At 34.3% G+C, this 16,096-nt stretch overlaps 1 protein-coding gene across 8 annotated transcripts; it reads left to right on the forward strand.

Annotated features, from left to right (window-relative positions):
- The first annotated feature begins 590 nt into the window (after positions 1–590).
- On the forward strand, positions 591–5,993 carry LOC141697349 (protein Brevis radix-like 1). Of its 8 annotated transcripts, XM_074501665.1 has the most exons (6): positions 591–973; positions 1,808–2,037; positions 2,174–2,269; positions 2,411–2,735; positions 3,188–3,263; positions 5,629–5,993. In XM_074501665.1, the coding sequence occupies exons 4-6, from the start codon at positions 2,566–2,568 to the stop codon at positions 5,848–5,850; spliced, it is 468 nt and encodes a 155-aa protein (XP_074357766.1). In that variant the 5' UTR covers positions 591–973; positions 1,808–2,037; positions 2,174–2,269; positions 2,411–2,565; the 3' UTR covers positions 5,851–5,993. The 8 variants fall into 8 exon arrangements, 3 of the variants coding, with proteins under 3 accessions (XP_074357766.1, XP_074357765.1, XP_074357767.1); XM_074501664.1 differs by lacking the exon at positions 2,174–2,269 and having other exon boundaries at positions 596–973; XR_012564670.1 differs by lacking the exon at positions 2,174–2,269 and having other exon boundaries at positions 597–973; positions 2,878–3,263.
- Positions 5,994–16,096: the final 10,103 nt, after the last annotated feature.

Consider the following 16,096-nt stretch of genomic DNA (forward strand, 5'->3'; position numbering starts at 1 on the left):
CTCTAATTCACAGAGATACGTAGGCATCTCGTAAAGGCAGAATTAAGCTACGAAACACGAGCAGCCATTAAAGGCCTTGAGCTCCCGAATCTTGGTAATAAATACAGCAAATAATAACCTTGGTTTTTTATCCATAACACTAGAGTATTAAAATATAGATATAATATTTTTTGAGATTAAATATTAATTTAATTTAATTTTAGAAGAATTTAAGGTTATTTATAAATTGAATAAATATGATACATGAATTTTATACATAGTTAAATTTTGAAATTTTAAAATAGTAATTTTTGAAGTAAAAAAATTTGAAAATTTTGAAATATAAATTTTAAAAAATAATAAAAATTAAAAATAGTATAAATTCCCCCTATTTTAATTTGAGCATTGATATCTAAGTTTTAAAAAGTAAAAAGTATTAAATAATTTAAATATACAAATTATGGAAGCAATAATATACATATAGGTAAATAATTTTTTTTCTAAAATAATTTTATAAAAATTACCTTTTTAAATAATAATATATAAATATATATGTAAATTATTGAACACTTCGGACTGCCCAAATATTGTGCTTAAGTAGGTAAACATTTGGGCAAACAACCACCCAAATTTTCGTAATAAGTTTGAAATATTTATACACTTGATCTATCTGAGGCTAATATCTTTCTCGCCACTACTTATACCGTCTGTCATCACCACTTCCAGTCTGTATTATGTAATTAAATATTCACATTTCTAATTACGACTCAATCGAATTGGGGACCGAGGCTTCGATTCTTCAGTTAGGGTTTTGGTTTTTCAAAAACTTCAATTAGAGTTCAATTACTAACATATAATCCCCTAAACTTCAAAAATTTATTATATTTTTTCTTGGACTTGTAGCTTGGTTGGGTATTTTCAGTTGCGGCCCATCTAATCTCTCTAATTTTAGGTGTTCTTTAAATTAGGGCTTGTATTTCAAGGATTGTTTAAGGTACTTTCGATTTTTGGGCTTCGTTTTTATGTGTATGTTCTTCATAATGAGGTGATGTTTTCCAATTTGGTACTTTTTTAACGTTGTTCTGTTTGGTTTTTATTGAATTATAAAAATGTATATCTTGTGACTTGTTGTAATTCATTATTGCAAGGACAAGGATATTTTAAGTTGGACTAGAGTTATAGACTCACTTTTTCTACTGAACTGGTTAACCTTAGTTCAGGATATGTGCAGATTCCACCAGTTCTGCAAATTATAATACACTTTCTTTTCATGTCAGTTTTAGTTTGAAATATTCTTTCATTTTAGCCAAGTTGACATAGGCTTAAAAACAATCTTGTAATACTAATTTGACTTCAAAATATGATATATTATTTTATAAATGTGTCTTGTTTTAGTTATAAAATTTGTTGCAGATTCTTCTGTTCCCTTGAGATTAGACGCTTTAACACGTTTATGTGATTACTTATTTTTTTGGCATTGCTAATTTCTATGTTTATAAAAACAAGTGAGAGTGTTTTCTATCATACTATATATATTTATTTTTTTTTGTTTTCTCGGTGTTTTATTTGAGTTTGTTTCGTCCATGTGGCTTGCTATCCTATTCACTAATGAGATGCACCTACCTATGGTGATTTGCGATGTGATACTGTTTAAATCATATTTATTTAAGGACTGAAAGATTTAGTTTTTATAAGTGCTTCACAGTCGGTTTTCCCTTTGAATATGATTTAAGTGTGGTTAGGTTCATGACGAAAAATTGTTGATTTGATTTATTTGCATTGAGAATATACAACTGCTGAAACTTACTCTTGCTATTTATTCATGTAGAAGACTTGCACTGATTTTAATATGTACAACCCGATCAAGATTTCAAACATGGTCTTGGCACCTTATGATGAACAAGGCAACAGACAGAATTTAGCAGTTGCTCCTGCAGGTGGACCTCCAGTCGATAATTCTTCTTCCAGGGGCAATGGCAAGCAGCGGTTGCGGTGGACATTAGATCTTCATGATCATTTTGTTGATGCCATTACTCAACTTGGTGGACCAGATATTGGGTACCTTCTTTATTTTTTAAATATTATATACTTTTAATTAAATACATCGGCCCAAGTAGGGTAGTTTTAGCTTTGTTAATGTATACTATAAAAGTTGATTGTTGTCTCTTCTTTTATCATGCTCCTTACCTCGAAGAGGTATCATCTTTGTGCCCAATTATGGTCAAACAATATGCTCAAGTATAGCAGCTTATGAAGAAAAGCACCTCAATGCTAGGAAAGTCGTTTATAGGTGATAGTAATTAACCTGAACATTATGAATATGCATTGTGTGTGTGTTTCTTTTAAGTGCAGTTGTTAAGGATAAATCAATATTTGTTTAAAAACGCAGTGGATACATCTTAAATCTGAATTTCCTTTCAATCATTTGCAGATCAAAGATATAGCAGTAAAATTTTCCAGTGCTTATAAGCAATGCAAGCCCTGCACAGGCTCCCCTACCCCAGTGTGCAACCAGAAAGATCAAGCTTCACTCCTTCTTGAGATTTTATAAGAACCGGAAACCATCAAGCCAGTAGAGTTGACCCGATGTTTGCTAGGCCTAGAAGATCAACTAATGTATCTACTCAGTCTGTTGAAGTATCTGTCAAGAATGAAGATGAGCCTGGAGAATGGATGGCACAGGTGGAGCCTGGTGTCCAAATTACATTTGTGTCTCTTCCTGTTGGTTGGAATGATCTCAAACGAATTCGCTTAAGGTAATTATTAGTCCTTGTACGTTGAACTATGTTTTAAATGTATCTTAGTATTTTTAAAAATTATATTATAGCTAACTTAATGAAAGGAGTTTGTTTGCGTAATAAACCTTTACCACTTAACTTATCTGGTTATATCACTCAGGTGTTGTACCTTTTCTGATTTTTAGTTCAGGAGTTCAAGGCTAATAACAATGGTAAGGCAAACTGATTCAAGTAAATAAAGTATTTATATGTATCAACAGATTTCTTGGTCCTCTTCTTAAAGATCCGACAAGATCTGTCTTAGACTGATCATCGTTCTTTGACTCCATAAATGGTTAAATTTCACCTAGCTGATCGTAATCATGTTCAAAAGTTATTATGAGTATTTACCTGGAAACCAGCTGCTGTATTGATCATTCTTACCTTCATACATGTACTTAATCTTATTGTGTTGGGAAGCTTTTGTTCAGTCGGGAAGCTTGTCTGAACAATGGGCCTACTTCAAAATTTTTGCCACTTGGCACTCCTCCGAGGTCGGAAGATGTGGTAATTTCTCTACTACATCAATTTTATTCACCTGATTTTAATCAAGTGTATCAACTAGTGTTGTTAGGAAGTAATTATTTGTCTGTTAAGCGGGGTAGATCCAGTAAATAGAATTCATGTGCCTTTATAACTTTTAGAGCCATGAATTATTCGATCATAATTATTTAAATGAATGAGTAATTGTTTCTTGCTCTGTAAATTTTATGTCGGCATACCTCAAAATAAGTAATCTTTATAAGGATAATTACGTTGGTATACAAAAGGTTTCTACCTCGTACTGTCTAGGTTAGGTATGCTAAATAGGCAGTGATCTGGAGCTAAAGGATATTAATTATCCTCCATTAAAGAGGCTGTGATTGCAAGTTAAATCCTACGTATACTCTCAGTTAATCGTATATCAGGTTTGGACTGTGATCATCCAATCATGTATCTGAATATTGAAATATTAAGCTTTGTACGTTGTATGTTGTTCTTAGAACCTGGATCATTGTAATGTCTAGTTGGCTGAACTGGATCTATGTGTATTCTCTATTACATGCTTTATTAGTTTTTGTTTGCAGTTTCTTTGCGGTTTGTTTATGTTTCCTAAGAAATGCATAACGTATCATATCTCATTATAAATGAGGATTTATGCTTTTCTAAATGTCGTTGGCATGCTTAGAAACCAATCAACTTGTTTTTTGGCACTTTAACCAACTATCTTCTTTTTTATCATGAAAACCCAATAAAATGTTATAAATTATAAAAAAATGATTTACATCAAGTTCTGAATATGAACTTCAGATTCCAGTCTGAATATTAATCTGAATTGAAGACATTGTTATAATACATGTGTACGTAAAGTAGAAGATCTAAATTTGAATGTGAACCTCCTTTCATTTTAAGTTGATGATTTTTCGGGTATGTGGAATGGTGTTTTAGGGATGATTTTTAAATTATGTACATTAACAAATGGTATTTCTTCTTTGTTTAATGTTTGGATTGAGACGCAGTTTAGACAAAGTAGGAAGAAAAAGCCAAGGTGGATTTATAGGTGTTAAAGTCAAGGAGAAGGTTAAGCAAGTCCAAGCGTAACTGGATGATCATCTGAACAAGGTGTAGGCAAGGCTAGCAAGCTCAAAATCACAATCTATATTGTATAGTTATTTTCGACCATTTAAGAAGAATATTATGTTTGCCATAGTTTTGACATGTAATTGTTTATTTTAGTAGTTGAACTATGTTATTTAGCGGTTGGTTTGGATGTTGTACAATATTTAGGGGTTGGTTTGAATTTTTGTGTTAATGATTGGGTATTTTGGGATTGCAAATATTCAAACAGTATATTTTCAATTTTTTCTAGGTAAAGTGTTACACTAGCTTCATAAAGTGTTATAATAGGCTATGTAAATGTTTCAGTAACTTACATAAAAATGTTACATTTGATATTAAATTATTACCGTAGGTACAAAAATAATACCAAAAAGTGGGGTCACATGCCACGTAAGCACTGTGGGGCCCACATGTCACGTCACAAACCACGACGACATGTTATGGCATCATTGTGCCACGTTAGTATGCCACATCAGCATAGTGTGTGACCCACATTGGGTCCCACTTTTTTAAAATAATTGTAACATTCTAAGGTAACTTATATTTATGTTACAATAGGCATGTTTTATGTTATTTTAGGTACCCTAAGGTAACATAAGCTTGTATTTACAATAGGGGGTTAATATTTTACCTTAGGTACCCTAAGGTATCATCGAAAATTGTAACACAAGGTTTATGTTACCTTAGGCCTTTCGTAACATTTTAGGGGTCCTATTGTAACATGTTTTTTTGTTATAGAAGGCTATTTTTGGTGTAGTGTAGGGATTAATAAACACAATAACTACACACCTGATAAGTATGCACCTAGAAAGACATGTGTTAAGTATGGTAGTGTTAATCATTTATCTACTAATTGCAAGTTTTTGATACATGCACCCATGTCTGCACCTCCATCATTTCCTAACATGCCCATATCACCCATGCATCCTTTGCCTGTTATGCCTGCACAAAACTTATCTACACATTATGCTAATATGCCATTTGCACACAATCCTTATTATGCTGCATTTAATATGCCTCGAATGCCATTTAACACGCCTAACTGGAATAACATGTTTGCATAATCTTTGCCATACCATGTTAATCATAGTGTGCCTGATAATTTTATAACTGATCAAGGGTTTCAAAGTCCTACTCCTAAAACAAAGGTTGATTCACAGGCACCTAAGTGTAATGATGGAAAGACTAAGAAGCCTAAGAAAAAGACTAACAAGGCTGGACCCAAGAAAACTTGGATACCAAAATCAACTTGATTTGGTTTTGATGTGTGCAGGGAAACATAAAGAATCAATGCTATCTATACAGTTGTTGCTCAAGGCACATGACTGGAGATTCTACCCTGCTCACTGAGTTCAAGGAAAGAGCAGGCACAACCATTACCTTTAAAGATGACAGCAAAGGGTATAATATAGGATATGGCTTGATTTTAAGAGAGAATGTGTTGTATAAGACATGCCTGTACTTTAACAAGACTAAGACATTCTGTCAACCCTAAGTAAGTTGTATTGTTATGTTAATTTGCATTTTGTACTTGTAACACTCAAAGTCTGTAAAAATATCAAAGGAGCAGACTGGAGTCTTTTTCTATAAACAGTGTCAAGCCTAAGAATTCTATCTGGAAGAAGATCATAAAGACCATGCCTCAGAAGAATTATGAAGAAGCTTGGAGTTGAATAAAATTGTTTTAGGAAAATATTCTAAGTCAAGATCTCACAAGTCACAGATTTAGTGTTATAGAGAAGTCATTCGAGAACTCCAGAATGACTTATAGAGAACTCAGGAAAGCTTATAGAGAACTGTAACACCCCCAAATCTGGGGTCGGGGATTCGGGTTGTCACGAGTTCCATTTCCCTTAATAATACTTAACCTTAACAATCAACCAACTGCTGCGTACTGTGACCCCACAATATACACACACACACCACAAGTTATAGTCTCAGAGATGAATACCAAAAATAACACAAGTCATTTTACTCCACAATTATAAACCATTTCACCTCAAAAGGGTTTTTGAATAATTTACATATTCTTTGCCATTATTACAATTCATAATATACATAAGTCTGGTTCATCAGAAGTTGAAAGTCTAGCCTATTGGTAATTTCTACCTCAGCTACAGCGGCATCAACGCTTCCAGAAAACTGCGGAACATTTCCTAACCGCTTGCGAATTGGAAGCTTGGTCCTGTTCATCTTTTCTATCTGTTGTTGTGTGATGAAAGAAGAAAGCAAGGGTGAGCAACAATCCCACCAAAATAATATGTATAATGATTAACAATATATGAGCATTCTCATAGTACTCATAAAAGTCTTGGTCAAAAGAAATGAACCAAGCTGATATCTTAACGCGACCAAGTCACAAAATATTCAGTATATATATATACATATATATATACTTTTCACAATATTTGAAATCCTCTGACATGTATAACATCCACAGAGTTCCAGTTTATAACTATATAAAAATATCGTTGCAAGGTGATCTCTTATATCTAACCTTGTCTCAACGTTTTTCTAAAACCTTTGTCATTCATAAGACAATCATTAACTAGATATAATTTTGAAAGATGAAATTACAAGATACTCCAATATACTTATATCTTTTCCGAATACTACTTGAACTACCACCGTTCAATGTATAAATAGTTCATCCCATAGATTAAGCTACAAGACAAAACTTGTATAGAATCAATCTTTGAAATATCATTCAAAAAAATTGAAGTTACGAGATACTTCATTTGATGGAAACATCATTTTGAAAACTCGACCCTGCCAACACTCAATAATCGCCTAGCCGTAGCCTTTCTATCGAAGTGCTCTGGGTAGTGTTGCACAAATATCCAACTGGATGATGAACTCATTACGGGAGTTTGCCGCGCCAGGAAGACCACTTACGATGATCAGTCGTAGTAGTGCAACCCCACCATTTTCTACATGTAGAGGAGAACCTGTCGGATTTACTTGTCAACCGAACACTGGACTCCTAAGGAATGGACCGTCTTATCGGAACATCCAGGCCATTTGGGCCAATATAATAAGGCTGGGCCGGCGCTACTCGACCACTTACGCCACTCCTAGTTCAGATGAAATCCATGACTCTGAAACGTAAAGCTCGTCCCCCCTTTCCCCAAGTAGAAACTTGTTGATACGGCTCCACCAAGAAGTCGTATCTAGTTATAAAGGAAAACTCACCGATATTTCCCAGGCGATGCCTGTTAATGGATTAACTTGTTCCAAGAATTTTACTTCCCGGGTGTTGGGTAAATAATCAAAAACTCTTTTATCAACATAGCAACCTTGTAGCAAATATGAAACACACCACAGAGCCGGATCCCTCAGGTTTTGAGCGAGTATTTAAATCCCCTTCGAAAGGAGGATCTTAAATATAAAAATGAGTTTTGGGATCCGCCCTAACCTTTAAAATCATTTTGAAGACTCGAAAATATTTTTAAGAATGTTTGGAGTAATGCTGATTTAATAAAATAAATCAGTCCCGATTTATTAGAAAATATCTTAATATTATTATTTAAATAATATTCCCATAAAGAATAATCTTTATAAAAATAATTGAAGTAGAAGTTGTGAAACTTATACTTGAAATGAATATTAAATAACCAAAGATATACTTATACGAAAGTAATATCTTTATTTGAATAATCAAAAGTAAGTTTGATTATCAACACATTATTTTTTAATAAAATAAAGAATATTATTTAGTAAATAATCGGAGTCATAAGCCCTTGAATGAATATTCAAAATAATATTCATTAATAAAATAAACGGAGTCATAAGCCCTCGAATGAATATTCAAAATAATATTCATTAAGTAAAATAAAGTTATCGAATAAACCTTATTCGAATAATAGTTTTGAAAACTATTCATATATATATAAATATATATATATATATTATACTCGGGAACATCGACTCCCGGTTTTAGAAAAATGTTCACCCTTGGGTCCCCTATACTAATGGTATACGCAAATACCGCTTATCTCTAGCATAGGTATTATCAACTGAATCGACAGATATATGTATCAAGATTACGAAACAGGCATGCATATATACCATATCACATGCTACAATATATCGCAAGAATTTGCTAATTAACCATCATGCATCTATCACAAGATAATGCATATACATATGTATACATCACAACAAAAGTATAACGGGTAGAAAACTTGCCTGAGTGCTCCCGGATAGACTTAAGCTTAGAGTGGGTCCGATAACCTATGAACAACAACATAAGTCATAATTAAATCCCGGTCGCTTAAGAAACTAGACTTTAACCATTTAGAGTCCTAACGTTCGCTTTCGCGCTTAACGATTCACTTAAGTCGCTCGAGTACCCTCGGCTCCACCATTTTTAATAAATTAACCATTAAGAGTTTTAAGGCGATTCTTTCGCGAGTACCTTACCAACTGCCTAATCCACTTAACATAATTGTTTCATATCCCAATTAGTCATTTAAGGTCCTTAACCAAGGTTTCAAAGTAAGGCGAGGGGTAATGGTTCGGTCGCGAAACGCCGTTACTTAAAACGGTCGTTTCTCCTAAACCGTATATCGGATTCAAACGAACCACATATCAAAACGAAGCTCGTAACATGAACTATCTGATCATGGCAATGGTCAAAACCTAACAGGGAGTTCTAGGCTCCTGATGTTAAGAGCAAAAACAGTCTAAAGTAAGTTGGACATTACGACGACTATGTTTACGCGATTTCCCAAATTTTTACCATTCCAAATCATATCAATCCAACTACCAATCAATAACAACTCAAGATACACATCAATGCTACTTATTTCAGTCATAATAAGCTCAAGGATCTCAATCCAATCATATATTATAACATCTCCAAATTCAACTAAACTACTTAACAATTAAGCTCGAATCATGCTTATCATTCAAATTACTACTCATCCATCCAAACCATCTCCAAACTTCAACATTCAAACTTATTACTAAAGGGTGTGAAGATTTATACCTTTCTTGGAGGGTGGAAAGTTACTAGGGAGCCTCAAAGAACCTTGATATATCATTATATAACCTTGATCTTGCAAATGAAATCAAGAAACACAAAGTTAAAATTTGAAAACACTATTCACCCTAATCTTTGGTGAATTAATTAGCTATGAATCCATTTGAATCAAGAGCTTAAAATCATACCCAATCTAAGTTATGAAATGTAGAATCCATAAAAACAAACCATGGAATTTATGCTTGAGTGGAGCTTGGACTTTGGATTTTTCTTCCTTGCTTTTTCCTTGAAAGCCGAGAGCAAAGATGAAAATGGGGAGAAGAAATGCTTCTTGCTTGGTTGCCTAGGTATTTGTGTGGTGAATTACTTGGTTGCTTCTCTTTTATTTTAATTAACCATATTTAGAATTTACCATGGTTAAAAACACTTGGCTAATATTCCACCAATTCAAAATATCTACTAGGTCATGCTTAGGTCATCTTCATTATGTCATCCTTTTACACTTGTTTTCTTCTTATTGGTATGATGACATCATCACCCACTAACCTCTTTGATTAACCCCTAATTACTTGGCTAATGACTGCTGATCTGCTATACGGTTCGCCTAACTTTCGTTCTCGTTTATCGTTTGAGGGATCATACCCGGGATCTTATTACTTGGGTTCCCTTAACCTTTATCAATACATTATATTCCTTTTATGATCCTCTCTTATAATCCTTGAATTTAAATCCTTTTAATCATGTTACCTTATACTCAATTCTTTCGGTATCTGGTGGATTTTCGGGAAAAATCAAAGTGTCGGATTTAGATTCTGACGATCTTTACATACACTTATTTACTTTATGGAATACTAATACGATCTTAGAATTTCCATAACAGTACTCCTATATAGCGTGGTCTGATAATTTTCCTTAAATCAGCATCATCAGCAAATGTTACTATTCATCTGTGTTTCAAAAATTCCAAAATTTGGGGTTATTACAGTCTCCCCTCCTTAAAAGGATTCCGTCTCGGAATCAGATAGAAATTGAGTAGGGATACTTTCTTAGCATTGCACTTTCTAACTCTTACATAATTTTCCCACATTATGGTTCTGCTACAACACCCTGACTAGCACGATAACCTTTTTCCTAAGCACTTGTTCCTTTTCAATCTATAATCCTTCCTGGTTGCTCCATACAGGTTACGTCCGGTTGCATGTCTATGCGCTCATATGCCCCTATTTATCTGGCATCTGAATTACACTTCCTTAACATTGATACGTGAAACACGTTATGACTTGCTACATGTTCGGGGGTAGGGCTAGCTCATATGCTAACTTCCCAATACGTCTTAATATATCCAAGGGTCCAACAATTCGTGGACTTAAACTTTCCTTTCTTTCCAACTCTCATCAATTCTTTTTAAGGGAATACTTTTAACCATACAAGGTTCCCTCCTTCATACTCTTTGTCCTTTCATTGTCAAATCAGCATACTTATTATGTCCATCTTGGGCTACTCCCAGCCGTCCTCTGATTAGATCTATTATATTCTTGGTCCTTTGGACCACTGCTGGTCCGAGCATCTTGTGCTCTACAACTTCATCCTAACATAAGGGAGATCGACATTGTCTTTCCTCAAAGATCTCATAAGACGACATCTCGATACCTGACATACGATCTATTATCGTGAGAAAACTCAATCCACGTTAAGTGATCATTCCAAATTCTTTCAAGTCTATTACACAGACTCTCATTATTGTTTTTAGCATTAGAGCTTTTGCTTCTCAATACCCATTCTTTTCTAGTTCATAATCGCTACTACCTTCCGTTCCTAATATTATACTAGTTATACTTTTGCTCGTTAGCGTTCTATAACCTCTTAATAACCATGTCAACCTTAGTATCATGAATGTGTTTCCATTCCGAATACCACCATAACTTTACTACTCCTTTTTCAGCTGTTTCTATTTTCCAAAATTTGATCAATCATATAGAAGTAAAGGAATTTGTTGAGAGATCACTATGATCATGAACACTTGTTCTATTGCATAGTTAGTACAGAAGGTGGCCAGCCTTTAGTACTAGACAAGCAATTAAACAACATGTGGTATCATACTAGGCTTCTATCACACAGATAGGTAGTCATTCGGCAATACCTCCCATTCGGGAAGGGTTGTTCTTCTCAGCTTACATGAAATGAAAAGAAGAGAAAAGAACAAACTGAAGAGAATTGTATATATGTAAAAAAAAATTATTGTCCATAAAATATCTGGCTTGGAATCTACCTCTGAACTATAGAGGTTTGACATAGGAGAACAAAACATGTGTGTATATATATCAACATCAAGTATTATCGCATCGCATTTCGCATGCTTAAATATTTTTTCTATTCCGTCCATCATTATATGGACCCATGCTCTTCCTCGAGCTTATACCCAATCACCTTTGAAACTCCCTCAACATCAAAATCGAATCTGGAATTTCATTTTATACATCATCGTTACTAGAATTCTATGCTTGCACCGCAACCTTCCTCGTATAGTAAAACGAGTCTCTATTGATAAGAAGGAATAAGTATTCAATAGGTAGATAATTTACTTAATTAGTCTATCAATGATAACTTATACACCACCACGACCCGATTAGTGGTACTCAATCTCAACATCCATTCCAATATAACTCTCACGGTTGTAATCGACTCATTACTCGCAGAATCATTGCTGCATTACTGTGGTCCATCGCTGACCTACTGTAGTTATTCATTTTCTATGAAATCTTAATAGCTAACCATACGGAGTCCATACATGTCGTATCAAATTCTTCTAAGGAGGTAACATGATCACCGCTCATGATTCATGAAGAACACTCCTGAACTTGACGTACATATGACATGAAGCAGATAAAATTGCAGAAGAGTTTTAATCAAAACAACGATAGTAAGTTAATACCATTCTTAATCAAATGCCTTCAACAGAAGACTTAACTTAAAGGTTTGTTTAGTCCTTTTTGAAACATGGTCCTGGCTTTTTCTCAAGATAGGACCTTCTAAGATAGGTAGCCCGCTCATGGCGATTATACGAATTAAACCTTTACCAAACTACTATTACGGTTGGGTATTGCACAGTCATCAGAAGGAATGTCAATCTTCCAAACCATAATACAACCTTTACGGCTTCAACCATTATCACTGTATTCCTCTGGCACGAGCGCCTGTAATTGCTCTCTTACACTTAAAGTGTCGGCCACCTCTTTGGCCTTTCCTGATAGTAAAATTTCCTTACAATCAATGTCGTTTGAACGATCTCCAACTAAATTTTCTACCTCATTTCCAATCACTGCTTGTGTGAAGATGTTTTCCTTAAAATCTGATGAATAAAAAAAAATACCACCATTTTTTTTCCATAAGTTATTGCCTCAGTCTTTAGAGGTTAATAATTGTCACGACTGACTCTCGATCATATTTAGGATGTCTCTTATCTTAGGTCCTTGTTTTCACCATTCTTGACCTTCGTTGGGTTCATTCTATACTTTCTCATGGTTTAACATGTGCCCCACTTGGCATTATTATTATTACTTCATATTTCCTTTATCAAAATTTCTATTCTTGAGAATTTTGAATATTACCTTTCTCCTTGTAAAACCTCTAAGGTTATCCTTGAATCGTTCCTCCTATATTCCCTAGATACAGGGCATATCAAAATACCATTTACTAATACTAGAACCATTATATATGTACTTCTAAAAATTTTCTCTACTGATCCTTAAAGGTTGTTGCTAACTTGATCCTTTCCAATTCATACTGTCAAAACTTATGCTGTCCCTATTAAGGGTGGAATGCCAACCTTTATGCATTCCCCTAGGATTCATCTCAAGTTATCGAAGTTATATCCTTAATTCCACCTTTAAAAAGGTACTTGCATCCTTCCATGGATAAATCAAGTCATATATCCTTGATAGATTATCTTATCCAATCATTCCCACCCAGATAGTCTATACCTAATTTCACAATAGCATCCTTATTCAAACTGAGGTCAACACATATGGCCTTCAAAAGATAACAATGGTTACCCGCTTTTCTTTCCTAATTTGGTAATGATAACATGGATGTTCTGGAAGATATTGGTCGTGTTCAACGTGAACATCTTCTTAATAAATCCTCATTTTCTTCTGTTGTTTATCTCATCAGTCATCTCAATGTTGGGATGTCTCTCATACCTGGCGTCTCCCTTTCTGGGTATCATGCCACCGGTCTTACACTTCACATTCTTGAAGGTCACCTCCTTCATCCAATTTTCCTAATTTCCTACTTTCTTGTCTCCTCAGTCTATCCGCGTCTCATTATTTATCCTTCGAACTATCTCAAGGTTTCCTCGAATTCTCCCAACTTAAAGGGGGTACAATATGTACATCTCTTATGTCTTTAACCATCAACTTTAGCTCATAGTGAATGATCCTCATCCTGACGATCACATACTTTTCTATTTCTATTACTATGATTCTTTAGGGTTTCCTCATACCCAACTCCCTTATCATTCCTCAAACTCTATTGCCTTTATATTCCTTTCCACTTCAGTTTCTTTTTATTTTCCTTTCTCTTACAATCATTTCATGAACCCACTAATTATTTACTTCAAACATCACGTCGTTCTGGGATTCTTGTCCTCCGAACGAATCTTTACAACTTTTACAATCTTAGATTCATAATTCATCATATTCGTCCGCCTTTGTTCTGGCTTTTAAAGCTTTTACACTATGTCCCTAACCTTGGGATTTACTTTCTCGAAAATCATTGACTGAACTTTAATCAGTTTATCATAACCTCTTGCTCCGTGCCTTTCTTGGTCATTCACCAGTGGGTGGTCTCTCTCTTAGGAGGGTAAGTGACAGAAACAATCATTTAGAATCTCAAATGATTCCTGTATTTCTTCTAGCCAGGCTCTCGCCTCTACTGGGTTCGCTTGTTCCTGGGAACTCTGAGAACTTAGCGACTTAAAGGTCCTGAAAGAATTTCTCGCCGCATTGTTTCCTCAGGGTGGTGGTTGGGGATAATGGTCTAAGTTTTGTTTAGGCAGGTCCATGAATTGCCCAATAGGAGTACCATCCTGATTCTCCTTATCTTGTTCAACTTCTGTTTTCTCAGTATGAAATGTTCCAACCTTCTCCCATAATTGGGGTCATCCTACATGTTTTAAATCCTCATTTTCCACTTCAATATGTTCTGGGTTCCTTATATCTTAATTGCGACCTCCCTGATTATCACATTCAAGGTTTGCCCCTAATCTTATTCCTTGTGGGGGCATAATACTTGGAAAAATTTTGAGAACCTCTGGATATTTGTCTTACTTACTTTGCTTAAGTCTTTCCCTCGTTCAGTCCTTGTAATGATTGCAAATTATAATTCTCAAGTTCTATAAACTTCATGACACTCTCTTAAGTGTTAATAGTGAAATTAACAATATGATCTTATCACAAACAAACTGATCTGAACTGAAATTAACGAATATATACATAACCATTTGTTCGAGGGTACAACAACTGAACACATTAAAGAGAATTACATCATTTGATCTGATCGCTTCTATCCCAAAAGTGAAAGAGATATGTCCTAAGTCCAATCATGTATGAGGATTTAGGAATAACTTTTTATATAATCTATTTTGATATCATTAATATTAATAAAAGACTTGTTTTGTTTTTATTACGGGCTCTATCTATTTAAGTGTTTAAATAAGATATACCATAGTTTAGAGTAAAGATTTTTATGGATTATGATGAGATCATAATAGTGAGACCTAAAAGATGATAACTTTAAACTTAAATAGTTCCTGGTCATAGGATTACTAACTGGTAATTAATAATCCGCAAAGATCGGTACATACTATGCTTGCTTCATTATGAAGGATGTCTGTTCTCATAGATTTTTGTGTGGTGACACTATAGCTAGTATGTAGGTGCTTATTATAGAATAAGTTCACTGAACATGACTCGCACAGCTGAACAACTGATGGAGTTCACTCACGTGTCAGCAGTTGTTCACATAGTGATAGTTGTACAAGTATCATTAGACTTGAGGTCATCATAGTCATCTTGTGTACACTGAACTATGCTTTGGTTTAGTTCTTAGTCTCCAGGGACAATTATTAGGGCTCTACTGGGTATAGGAATTTGTACACGAAGATAGTGTATGATCAATAAAGGATCTACCCCTTCCAGTGAAGGAAGAGAATGTTCATAGCTGATCCACTTATGCTAGTTCAGGAATCTCTGGCCAGAGTGAATGAAATTAGAAAGGAGTTTCTAATTTACATAGAACTGAGCATAGTGAATGGGAAAGCAAATGATTAAATTAGATAGGCTTGACACAAGATCCATGCCTTGTATTTAATCATGACATTGGAGGGTAGAAGGAGTTAATTGTATGGTAACTATTCACTAACAGGTTCTTGGTATTCTAAGCAGTGAATTCATATTATCCGAATAGTCGCGATATGTTGAGAAGAATCACTCACGATGTAGAATAAATATAATTAATCAGTTAATTATATTTAGTGAATTTTAGTATTCATGTAAATAATTAATAAAAGTTTATTATTATTTATTTCTAATACCGGCATAATATTGAACCTACAGGGTCACACCATAAAAGAATATTTTCTTTGATGAAATAATGAGAGAGAGAATTATTTTCTAAATAGTTAAGAAAAAGTAATAATGATTAAAATAGTTTTAATTATTATTAAAGCATTTTATGAAGATAAAATGTGGGGGTTAAT

Source organism: Apium graveolens, chromosome 11 (genome assembly GCF_009905375.1).
Source record: "Apium graveolens cultivar Ventura chromosome 11, ASM990537v1, whole genome shotgun sequence".
Classification (NCBI taxonomy): Eukaryota; Viridiplantae; Streptophyta; class Magnoliopsida; order Apiales; family Apiaceae; genus Apium; species Apium graveolens.

Coding starts and splice junctions, on each gene's coding strand:
- LOC141697349 (XM_074501665.1), top strand. CDS start 2,566: ATGTTTGCTAGGCCTAGAAGATCAACTAATGTATCTACTCAGTCTGTT. Junction 2,736..3,187: donor CTCAAACGAATTCGCTTAAG/GTAATTATTAGT, acceptor GCTTTTGTTCAG/TCGGGAAGCTTGTCTGAACA. Junction 3,264..5,628: donor CTCCGAGGTCGGAAGATGTG/GTAATTTCTCTA, acceptor TGATGTGTGCAG/GGAAACATAAAGAATCAATG.